This window comes from Arvicanthis niloticus, chromosome 4, assembly GCF_011762505.2.
Source record: "Arvicanthis niloticus isolate mArvNil1 chromosome 4, mArvNil1.pat.X, whole genome shotgun sequence".
NCBI classification, from domain to species: Eukaryota; Metazoa; Chordata; class Mammalia; order Rodentia; family Muridae; genus Arvicanthis; species Arvicanthis niloticus.
In genome coordinates this window covers 40,780,150-40,792,931 of record NC_047661.1, presented here as the reverse complement: position 1 = coordinate 40,792,931, position 12,782 = coordinate 40,780,150, and the positions used below count along the sequence as shown (strand labels likewise).

The 12,782-nt window shown below is 41.2% G+C and overlaps 1 protein-coding gene across 2 annotated transcripts in view; it reads left to right on the top strand.

The window, feature by feature from the left end:
* Ankub1 (ankyrin repeat and ubiquitin domain containing 1) overlaps positions 1–12,782 on the top strand; it is a 31,818-nt gene that overhangs the window by 16,215 nt on the left and 2,821 nt on the right. For both annotated transcript variants that reach the window (XM_034501300.2, XM_076932412.1), the window contains 2 exons: positions 2,528–2,642; positions 4,394–5,326. In XM_034501300.2, coding sequence (XP_034357191.2) covers positions 2,528–2,642; positions 4,394–5,326 — 1,048 coding nt within the window. The remainder of the gene's footprint in view (positions 1–2,527; positions 2,643–4,393; positions 5,327–12,782) is intronic.

The following is a 12,782-nucleotide window of genomic DNA, read 5'->3' as shown; positions in this document are numbered from 1 at the left end:
GCAGTCGACTTCCATGTTGCTTGGGACTGAGGATCTAAAGCCTTTGATATCAATTACTGTCTCTATTTATGATCAGAGAAAGGGAAGGTGTAGGATTGGTCTCCAGAGCACTGCTCTCGTTCTGAGTGCTTGCTGGAGGCTTACACGGCCTGGAATGTGGGGCTCGCTGTCATTTGTGCTCAAGCAGCTGATAATCCGAAGCTTTAATTAAAGATCAAAAGCTAGAACGACACTAGAATGCCTTCTGGAGGCCATTCCTTCACTCATTTCTTGGATTGTGACATTTTAAAGCTGGAAAGAATTTGTAAATTACTTGGTCCAAATCCACTTTTCCCAGATTTAAAAAAAAAAAAAAAAAAAAAAAAAAACCAAAACAGTTTCTAAATGTTTCATGATATGTTGAGTAATCTGTTAAAATATGCATTTGAACATGAGGGGGTGGGAGCGGGGAGGACTTGAGAGAGGGGATTTCAGTTACAAAGTCCAGAGCCCAGAAATCATAGGTAGATCTCCTGGGTACCTAGAGAACATAGGACATTGGAGCAAAGGCTCAAAGAGAAGGATGGGGTTGGGGAGGTGACTTTGGCCTGCTTCTCACTATTCCCGAGGCATAACCAGCATTCCCTAGGTAGCCAGCCAGCCCACTTGCTTTAACTAGAGGAATCCTAGCCAGCATGCTGCTCATTGGAGAACCTCCCTACCCTCTACTCAATAATAACCCTTGCTGCTATCTGTGGGGAAACTCTGACTCATTCTCCAAAATCAGTGGAAAATAAAATTTTGAAAATGCAATCACGTCTAGGTTGAAAAACCAAAGACTTGAGTTTCTCAGTGAGTCAGCACACACATTACCTCATACAGAAATGCACAAAGCCGCCCCTGCACACTGGAAGAAATGAGCTGTGGACATATCCAACAAACCAAGTTGGTGTGAGCTAATGGGATCACAAGGAGAAATTCAAGAGAATTAGGCTTAGCGTGCATGGAATGCAGAACTATGGATGGTCAGAGAGCAGAGATGAAAGGCATTCTGGGCTTCCCAGATCCCAACTACAGAATTGTGAACATACATTAATCCTAAGGAGAGGCTGAAAATGAAAGATTAAATGGAAAGGATTTCCCTGACAACACAGCGAAGCACAGTCCAACGAGCTAACTGTGATGGCAAATGCCTATAATCCTAGCACTTACAAGACACAGACATAAGGATCACCACAAATTCAAGGTTACTCTTGTCTGTGTGGCAAGTTCTAAGCTGGCCAGAGTTACATGGGGAGAAATTGACTGTCTCCACCTCCAAAAGAAAGAAATATTAAATGGGAAGCTGAGGAGATGGATCAATTGACAAAGAGCTTGCCACAGAAACAAGAGGACCCGGGTGTGATCCCCACTACCTACATAAAATCTAGGTGCAATAATGCATACCTGTAGCCCCAGATCTTGGCAACGCAGACAGGAGTCTCTTGGAGCCTGTAATAGATCATGTCTCAAAAAAATAAGGTAAAATGTAGATTAAGAAAGAGTCTCACGCCGGGTGGTGGTGGGCACGCCTTTGATCCCAGCACTTGGGAGGCAGAGGCAGGCAGATTTCTGAGTTCGAGGCCAGCCTGGTTTACAGAGCGAGTTCCAGGCCAGCCCGGTCTACAGAGTGAGTTTCAGGACAGTCAGGGCTACAAAGAGAAATCCTGTTTTTAAAAACTATCTTATTTTTATTTATGTTTATGTGTGTTTTCAGGGTGTATATATACCCACAGAAGCCAGAAGAGGGTATCAGATCCCTTGGAACTTGAGTTACAGGCAACTGTGAGCTACAGTGTGGGTGGTGGAGACGAGATTCAGGTTCTTTGCAAAAAACAGTAAGAGCTCTGAACCACTGAGCCCCAAGATTTAAACCTGACTTAAATCTTTACATCAAAGTAAATAAAATTTTAAGTCTTAATGTCAGAATCTTTTATGTCAGAGGAGAACTTGCAGGAGTCAGCGCTTCCCTTCCACCGTGCAGATCCTGGGATCAAACCCAGGCAGGCGCAGGTGTGCTTGGCATCAAGCACCTTTGCTTACTGAGCCACCTCACTGTCTCCTTAAATAAACCCTTTATGATTGATTATAAGTAAATGTCTGGTGTGTATACTTATATAATATACCTACTCACCCAAAACTGCATAAGATTTGTTAGGCAAAAAGGACTTGCTAATGAAAAGTGTTCAAGAAGTCCTGGTTTTGATGTGGGCATAAAAAAAAAAATGAGAAGAATAAGAAACTACTCATGAGTGTGGGATATTTTCTCATGAAAATCCCCAGTATTTAGGCATTAGACGCACTTACTGAAAAGAGGGAAAAGCCAAAGTTACATGAATATTAACGGGCTTTCCCCAGGCCTAACCAGAAATATCTTTTCTGCTTCCTGATACAAAAGTATCATCTCACTGTGCATCTTGTTGTGTTTGGAGAAAGGTAACACAAAGTGTAATGCATCGCTGAGCTACAGTGAGAGACTGGACCATAAACCATCTTTCTTGATCCACAGGTACAACACTTCGTCTGGATGTCTGGGATGGATGGAAGGAATTTCTCATGGGATGTCTTCTTGGGCAAAAACCTAAAGTCCAACGCTACTTATCAAAAGAAGCACCAGTCCTCAAGTACGGAAGCTCAAGCAGACATTAGACGGATTTAAGTCACTTTGTTCTAAGCCTCCATTTAACTATGAACCTGAATTCTCTGTATAGCCATGGTCCTGGTGCAAACCAATTTCACCTTACACAATTTGATAAGATATTATGGTACTATCATTATTATTATTGAGATATTTGATAACTCAAGATAACGAGAGTGTCACTAGGACTGGTAATGGGTTGCAATCCAGGCAGCTTTTCCTCTGAAAGACTAATTAAATCTGTGACAAGTTTAGTTTGCATAACATACTTGGTTAGTTGGTTGGTTGGTTTTTCAAGATAGGGTTTCTCTGTGTAGCCCTGGCTGTCCTGGAACTTGCTCTGTAGATCAGCTGGCCTCCAACTCAGAAATCTGCCTGCCTCTGCCTCCTGGGCGCCGGGCTTAAAGGCATGCACCACCATTACCTAGCACATATTCTTAAAATAACACTTTAAATATCCTTATCTTCAGAGTAAATATCTTACCACTCCCTTTAATTATTTTATTAAGCAGCAATATATTTTTTTAAAAATCTGCCAAGTGATAGGCTGAAAACAGTGGCTACGTCTTCCCAAGCCCACATACATCTTATTAGCTAAATGTAATTGTTAAAACCGTGTAACTCCAAATACAACTGTTGAATTTGCATTGAGTTATAACTGTAGTTGCTTTTGGATTGAAAAAAAAAAGAAGCAAGGGTTTAACAACAGACATTGTTACAAAACCATAAGCTGCTATTCGATTTTAAGTGTTTGGTTGTATTCGAGCTTTGAAATGACAGTGAGTCTAGCTTCTCCTTTGGAGGCCTTATTAAGAACTGACCTGGTTGCTTGTCATTACCTCTACCCAGCCCCTTTGCACACAGTGACCATAGCTACACACTAAACAGGATGCTGAGCTGCCTTCTCTCTGTGTTCCCTGGCATGAGACTCACTCTGCCTGAACGAATGTGTTTGCTGAGAACCAGATAAAAAGCTCTCCTTTCAATGGAGCAAAAGTTCGCCTTTTTTTTTTTTTTTTTTTTTTTTTTTTTGCTTTATGTGAAGGACAATGTATATCTAGGGCTGCGGAATGTGGCTAGCTTGGAGAAGCTGCTGGGCATTTATTTTATTGTGTACAACCAGCTGCTACCCGAGTCTCAGTTGAATTGTTTGTGATATGGTGTTTTAGAACAGTGCCCTCTAGTGGGCAAAGACTGATCTTTTTTTTTAAAATTATAGCTCAAGCTGGGTGCAACCCCCCTACGTGCAATCCCAGTACGCGAGAAGGTAGAGCCAGGATCGGGGTCCAAGGCCAGACTTAGCTACATGGAGAGTTCAAAACTAGTGTGGGCTGGTGTGTGTGTGTGTGTGTGTGTGTGTGTGTGTGTGTGTGTGTGTGTGTTGTACATGTGTGTGGTGGATGTGCATGTGGATGTGAGCTCATGCATGGGAACTCGAGGAAGATATCAAGTATCCTCTATCTCTCTCCACTCTCCTGAAACAGGGTCTCTCTGTGACCCTCCAGCCAGGCCAGTGGGCAGCAAGTCCTAGCAATTGTGCCTGTACCCTCACAGCACTGCGTTACAGGTTCACCCGGAGCACTTTACCCACTGCACCAATATCCCAAACCCTCTAAACTCTGCTAACCGTCAGCATAAGGAATGAGCACTGTAAGGAGTATTTTTATCTAGCGTAACTGCTTTTGATGTTTCGCCGACTTACCAACCCTTTGTGCCAAACTTGTTCCACTCATTCAGGTACCAGAAAAGGGTAGCCCTGTACATCGCTGCCTTTCATGGACACACTGAGCTCACTGAGTGGGCTCTGAAGCAGGGGGTGCAGCCCCATGAAGCAGTTGGTGTTCATCCTTATCGAGCATGGTGCCACGAAGCCCTTCACACAGATGTCTCTAACTGCCCTATTCACGCAGCTGCAGAAGCTGGCCAGCTGTTAATTCTGAAGGCCTTTGTCAACTGCAGTGTCCTGTGCCTGGAATGTAAGAACGCAGCAGGACAATCTCCCCTGGCCATTGCATCGAAACACCAGCATAAAGACTGTGTGTTGTATTTACTTAGTAAAATGTGGTCCACAGTTTCTTTTCTAAAACTTTCAGTCCCAATGAGGATTTACATTAAAATAAAGCAGTGGATTCTCCGAGCTCAGCGTCGTAGGTGCCATAAAAGCCAGTTTGGCAGAGCAAGGGTCTCTGGGGCAAAAGTTGGAGACACTGTGATGGTGGATGGTTTCACCAAGCCCAAAATGACCTCCAAAAGCTGGTACAAGGTTGAAGACAAGAGCTGGCAAAACTCCCAGGGTAAACTACCACCCTTCGAACACCAGTGGAGCAGGAAACCTGTCAGGTCTTTACCAATGTCACAGCAGGACACCAGAAAACAAATCTTCACATTCCCATCCTTAGTAGATGCAAAGAGCTTTTCAGAAGTGCAAAGTCATCAACAAGAAAGCCAGAAAAAAATCTCTGCCCTACCTGGAAAAGAAAAGCACATCAAAAACCCCTATCTCCCCCAGGTCCCCCTCCCTCCAGTTTCAAGAGTGGATTATGCACACCCTCTGTTCTACTGCAGTCCACCCAGGGCTGACTGTTTGCTAAGGTCCCTCTTCACTTCTTTCTCTGAGCACAGTGGAAGGACTCCACGGGAGAATGCCATCTACTGCTTAGCTGTGGCAAGGTAATGTTTTCTCTTTAAATATACAAATCCTAAATGAGGCAGGTCTAGGACAGAGAAATCTTCATGAAGCCCTACTATGGCATACTGAGTAATGCAAATTGTTTTAAAATGTCATTCCTTAATTAGCATCATGGATCCTGTCTCACTGAGCCTAGCGGCTCTTGCCTGTGGTCACTTGGGAGTCAGAGGCAGGGGTATTTGAAGCCCGGGGTTCATAATAAGACTCTGTCTCAGAAAACACAGTAACAGCAACAGAAGGATCTCATCTCAGCCTTAGATCTAAAGAAAATCTCAGCTGGTGCTATTACCCAGTCCATGTGTCTATCTTTACTCCAAAAGATCTCAGCAAGGAACACAGGACAAGGAAACTTGAAATATGGGAGGGTGTCATCAAAACTGCCCACCAAAGACAGAACAGCCATGAAAGTAGAAGGGGGAAAAAGAACAAATTAATAACAAATTGAACAATAAAAATTTAAGGAGGCTTACAAGACAAGACTTACAGGAGAGAGGACATCTGTCCTCAGTAGGATGGTAGGATTGGCATTGGAATGTAAGGTAATGGGCTATCACAGTTGAGGGACACACAAGTGTATCAAGTGGGCTTTCTGGAACAGTCACTACTATAACTGAGAAATGAAAGCTTCCCATTAAATCATTTATGTTATATTTTACGTGTGAGGCATAGCTGGGTACCTAGGTTAGAGAATTACAGATGAATGATTGGCCTTTTCCCTTGCTCAAGATTAGGAGAAAGAAATTTAATACAAAGCCTTCCTTTCTAGACTGGTTTTGTTTTCCCTCCTAACTTGCTGCCACCTAGTGGTGAGAGTAATTTAGGTTGTAAAATTCAAAATTAAAGATCCAACTTTATATGTCAATCAAAAAAAATTTAAGAATAAAAAAATTCAACATATTTCAATGTTGTGTATCGCACCTATGATCCTAGCCTCTTTTCAACTGAATCCAATTAAAAGACTATTCATTTTCTATACTTTGTCTGCATTTACTAAACTATGTTCTAATGAAGAGACAGTTCAGTGGAAAGACGTTGATTAATCTAGTTAACATCAAGATAGATCCTGTTTCTTCTTCTGTAAAATAGGTGTAAAATAAGCCAGTAAATCCTTCCAGAGACACCCATCATCTTACTAAGGGTTTATCCTGTTCTTTAATTTCTCTATCTGGATTTTGCTCATCATCTCACATATGAAACTAGTTTGTATTTTGTGTATATTGGTTTTTCTTATTTCTACATATCCCAACTCTATGTAATATCCAATCTCCTAATATATTTATCCATTTTTATTGGGGGGGGGGGAATCTGGGTTGTCTTTAACTTAGAGGCTGTTTTGAATTTAAATACATGATTTTTATGATAATTTTTATTCCTCTCTTATATATTATATTCTGACTATAGCTTCCCTCCCCCTAGCCTTTCCTCCAACCCCCACCCAAAATCACCTCCTTTCTTCCCCAGGTCCACCCCTTCTCCCTCCCCTCAGAGAAGAGCAGGCTTCCCAGGTACATCAATGAAACACAGCATAACAAGCTATAATAATACCAGGCACATACCATCACATTAAGTCTGGGCAAGGCAAACTAGTTGGAGGAAAAGGGTCACAAAAGTAGGCACAACAGTCAGGAACAGCCCCCTGCTCCCACTGTTAAGATTCCCACAGGAACGCCAAACTAGTCAGTCATAACACATTCCCAGGAGCTAGGTCAGACCCATATAGACTCCCTGATCTCTGTGATCCCTCAGCCCTCAGTCTGATTATTTCCTGCAATCGTCTCCTCTTGAGTGTGTTTGCTTCTTTTTGTTCTAGAGCTTTCAGGTATGTTATTAACTTGCTAGTATGAGATCTCAATTTCTTTATAAAGGCACTTGGTGCTATGCATTTTCCTCTTAGCACTGCTTTTATTGCGTCCCGTAAGTTAGGGTGTGTTGTGCTTTCATTTTCATTGAATTCTTGGAAGTCTTTAATTTCTTTCTTTCTTATTTCTTCTTTGACCCAGTGGTCATTCAGTAGAGAGCTCCCATGAGTGTACTGTTTCTGTTGCTGGAAGTCCAGCTTTAATCCATGGTGGTCTGATAAAATACAGGTGGTTATTTTAATTTTATTGGATCTGTTGAAACTTGCTTTGTGGTGGAGTATGTGATCAGTTTTTTAGTCTCTCCCTTGAGGTGCTGAGCAAAAATGGTATTCTTTTGTGTTTGGGTGAAATGTTCTGTAGGTATCTGCTAGGTCCACTTGGTTCATAACATCTGTTAGCTCCATTATTTCTTTATTTAGTTTTTGTCTGGATGATTTGTCCATTAGTGAGAGCTGGGTATTGAAGTCTCTATTATTTTGTGAAGTTCAATGGTGATTTAAGCTTCAGTTATGTTTCTTTTACAAATGTGGGTGCCCTTTCATTTGGGACATAGATGTTAAGAATTGAAACATTATCTTGATGGATTTTTCCATTCCCATGACTATGAAATGTCCTTCTCAATTTCTTTTGACTAGTTTTTGTTTGAAGTCTATTTTGTTAGATATTAGAATAGCTACACCAGCTTGTTTCTTAAGTACATTTTTTTTTTTTTGGAAAACCTTTCTCCAACCCTTTACTCTGAAGTAATGTCTATCTTTGGTGTTGAGATGTGTTTCTTGTATGCAACAGAAGGATGGATCCTGTTTTTGTATCCATTCTGTTAGCATGAATCTTTTTATTGGAGAATTAAGCCCACTGATATGATAGATATTAATGACCAATGAGTATTAATTCCTAATGTTATTTTGTTGTTGTTGTTGGTGGTGGTGGTGGTGGTGGTGGTGGTGTGTGTGTGTGTGTGTGTGTGTGTGTGTGTGTGTGTGTGTGCTTCCCCTCTTTGGGTTTTGCTGCTGTGAGATTATTTTCTTTGTTTTCATGGGTGTAGTTAAGCTTCTTGGGTTAAAGTATTCCTTCTAGTACTTTCTGTAGGGCTGGATTTGTGAATAGATAGTGTTTAAATTTGACTTTGTCATGAAATATCTTGTTTTCTCCATCTATAAGGATTGAGAGTTTTGTTGGGTATAGTAGTCTGAGCTGGCATCTGTGGTCACTTAGAGTCTGTAAGACATCGGCGCAGGTCTTTCTGGCTTTAGAGTCTTCATTGGGAAATCTGGTGTAATTCTGATAGGTCTGCCTTTATATGTTACTTGGTCTTTTCCGTTTGCAGCCTTAATATTCTTTTCTTGTTGCTGTTGTTCTGTATGTTTAGTGTTTTGAGTATTATGTAGCACAGGGACTTTCTTTTCTGATCCAATCTATTTGGTATTCTATAAGCTTTTTGTACCTTTATAGGCATGTCCTTTAGGTTAAGAAAATTTACTTCTACAATTTTGTTAAATATATATTATCTGGGTTCTTGAACTGGGATTCTTTTCCTTCTTCCTGTTATTCTTAGGTTTGGTCTTTTCATAGTATCACCGATTTCCTGGATATTTTGTGTTAGGAGTGTTTTAGGTTTAACAGTTTCTTTGACTGATGAATCTATTTCTTCTATCATATCTTCAACTCAACTCCCAAGATTCTCCCTTCCAATTCCTGTACTCTGTTAGTGATGCTTGCATTTGTAATTTCTGTTTGCTTACCTAGACTTTCCATTTCCAGAATTTCTTCTGTTTATGTTTTCTTTATTGCTTCTATTTCCATTTCTGGTCTTGAACAGTTTCCTTCACCTGCTTGTTTAATTGGGATGGGGGGTTGGGGAGGATCTTAGCATTCTTTTAAAAAAAATAACTGATTTCCTGTAATTTTTTGTTCATCTTTTACTTAATTTTTTAAGGGAATTTTTTTCATTTCCTCTTTAAGGACCTCTATAATCTTCATAAAGTTGGTTTTAAAATCATTTTCTTGTGTTCCCGCTGCATTGAAATATTTAGGTCTTGCTGACATATGACATCTGGGCTCTGGTGATGCCATATTGCCCTGGATGTTGTTGATTATGTTCTTACACTGGCACTTAGGTATCTGCATTTAGGATGAATATAGGTCTAGGTGCTGATTACTGAGTTGTCTTTGTTGGATAGTTGTTTTCCCCTACATTTCTGTTTCCTCTTTGGTTTTCTCATCTTTGTGCCCTGGATTTCTAGAAGCCTGTTTGACCTCTGATCCACAGGAGAATCTCTGACCACACTGGTGTCTTGACTTCTGTCAACTTGCTTGACCTTTGGGGCAGCAGAGGATCTCTGTTCTTCTGACTGCTATGGCCTGCACCTGAGCAGCTGGAGTCTGCAGGAATTGGGGGCAAGGGCCTGGCCACCAATATATGATTACTTTTGTATAAGTCCTTTGGTGATATCAGCATTTCTTTGGCTTCCTCTGTATCTAGGAATGAATAGACAATAGGGTATGTTTATGGTTGGCCTTTGTAACTACTTCTGATCAATTTTCTCTGTTATGCTGGGGTTTTTGCAACTGTATAATACTTGAACTGTCAAATAATCAATTCAAGGTTGAGAAAAAAAATTCTATAAAAAAAATGTTCACGAAAAAGTATTAGTGCAGAAAGGAGAGTCTCATGAAGGGTGGCCCTCCTGGCTGTTTTTCCTCCGCAGTTACTTCAGGCAAATCCATGTTCTGGTTCTCATTTCTCAATAATTTTCTCTTTTGCTTCGACACATTTGTCTCTGCCCATTTTCTATTGCACCTTTCCCAGAATCTGTTTAATCTTTCTGAGCTGCTGGGCCAAGAAAGCAAGGGAAAGACTTATAATCTCATGCCCCTGTATCTTCTTGTTGGTCTAGGTCACATGTGTCATGGCAGTCACAGAAGTCAGGGGGTCTATTTGAATCATCCAGCCAGTCAACCCAGACAGTCAGAGGCTCTGAGTAATTATCTCCAAATAAGCACTGCAGTTCTTTTGTCAAACACACACACACACACACACAAACACACACACACACACATGTGATCAGCACACATCTTAAGAGCAGTGTGCACTAACAGCGAGCTGCTATTACAGGTAGAAACTAAACAAGAACCTCAGCGTCCATAATGGGTTAGGTCAGTTGAAGTAGTCACTGGAAGGCTAGTCTCCCAACCCAAGACTCCAGAAAGCTCACCTAACACACGATGTGGAAGCACTGGGTGGGCCAACAGTCACTAATGAACTTTACATTTAGAGTAAGGACAGTGAAGCTTCTACAGCTGAATCAAGGATCACACTGCTGCAGTTAGCACAGACACAGGCTAATGTGAGCTGGCTTTGTGAGTCTGAATGGCTTTTGCAGGGATGAGAGTGACTGAGAGCAAAGGTCACAGAGTCTTGGAGTAGAAGACAGTGTAGAATTAACATAGGTCAAAGGAAATATCTGTAGTGTTAAACAAAACAGCCTTCCTTGTTGCTTGTCATCAGATTCCAATGAACTTCATATGATCCGAAGTACAGGTAAGTAACAATTCAAATATAGGAGACCAGGTCAGAAGGCTGTATTAGAGCCTCTGGGCTTGAGAAGCAACCAGAGTTCACTATTCTGTTTTGTTGGTAGTTTTTAAAAGACATACCTTATGTGTTTTGTTTGTGTTTTTGTGTTTCCAGTGGATAAGACAGTTTGGGTATACAGGTGGTACACAACTTACAATGTGTGCGTGAAGGTAGAAGAGCCGGAGTTCAGATTTCAAGGCAGAATGGAGGATGGGCTCTGAACTGGGTGGAGTGGAGATATGCTTGAGAATGAAGGAGAGAGGTCCTCAGATTAAGTCGGGTGGCACATGAAGAAAAGATAACTAAGTAAGAGCGACTGTTTCCAGGTATAAGAGTTAGTCTTATGGGCAGCATATATGGGTTAACACACTTTAGAGGGTTCAGAGAGACATACGCACTGAGATAAAGCAAGAAGTTAGACACGACATTATAAAAGCTAAAGAAAGGGCTGGACTCATGGCTCAGTGGTTAAGAGAACTTAACCATTCTTGCAGAAGGCCCAAGGGTTTGGTTCCTGGCACCCACAGCCAACCTTAACTCCAGTTCCCAGGAATCCAATGCCCTGTTCTGACCTCCGTATGTAGAAACCATACATGTGATATAGTATGTGTGTGCATATATATATATATATATATATATATATATATATGAATATATATATGTATATATGCATATATGCATACATGTGTATGTATAAATATGCAGGAAAAACACTCATAAACATAAAATAAAATTTAATTTAATTTTAAAACAAAAAAAGGCCCTCTCTTCCCCAGACAAAAGGAATGACTAAGGAAAGGATGTAGGCAAGGTGGATGATAAAGCTGACTGTGCTGTCTGAGGACCCAGGGAGAGACTGGCTGGAGATGGAATTGGCAAGGTTGACTATATCAACATTAGGCAGCAACATCTCTGCCCAAGTGGAAAATTAGTTCTTATTCTTGCATAGGGAGTTAATCAGAAAGAGCACAGAGGTGGGATTTTAGTAAAGTGAGCAAAATAGTCAAAAGTGTTTGCCTTGGAAACAAATCTGGTAGATAACTATGAAAAGCAAAACCCCAGCAAGCAGTTGTGTGACAAAGATGAGACAGTGGAGATGGAGAACGGTAGCAGTTAGGGCAGAGGACAACTACCAGATATGAAGACACGCTTCTGAGGAAGATGTTCTAAACCCTTGCTGAGGGTGTGAGAGTGAGGAGAGGGAGAAGAGAGCAGGGGTTTGGTTCTAGCTTTGTAGGTAGGGAGGAGAGCGAAGAACGATGTAAGCACAAAGGTATTGTGAAGGGAACACATTCATAGAGGCTACAAAGATGTGCTAAATTGTACACATGTGGGGGAGAAATATTCCTACTTGCTAACTGGGGGGTATAAAACTTGAAAGAAATATCGGAATCATGGGCCTAGGACTTGAAGTGATGAGTAAAGGGGGCCAGGATAAGGGCACTGCCGGTCTGTGTACCAGATGCTATCTGAGGAGATCTGCCCAGCCAGAGTGGCCAGAGTTGCGCTCTCTGAAAGGACCTCTAAAGACAGGATAAGATCTTGAATGACACCAACATTTAATAAGGTGTAAACTCCTTTTTAAAAAAAATATTTATTTTTATTTTATGTGTATAAGTGTTTTGCCTGTTTGGGATAACTATGTGCGATATACATGCAGTGCCTGTTGGGGCCAAAAGAGGGCATCAGATCCTCTATAATGGGAGTTAGAAATGGTTGTGAGCTGCCATGTGGAGCTGGGAACTGAGCCAGGGTCCACTGCAAGAGTAGCCAGTGCTTTTAACTACCCAGCCATCTCTACAGTTTATAAGATCCTTCTTTAATGAGTCTCATTCTAACCGTACAAAGTAGGAGCCGTTGTATAGACATTTACACGTCTCTCTTAATAGAGACCTGGAGCAAGAGTAGTAAAGAATTATTTCCCTAACATTTCAGTTAAAGGCTGTAAAACCAATCTTTTTTTTTTTTTTTTTAATTTAAGAATCCTCCTGGTGGGGCTGG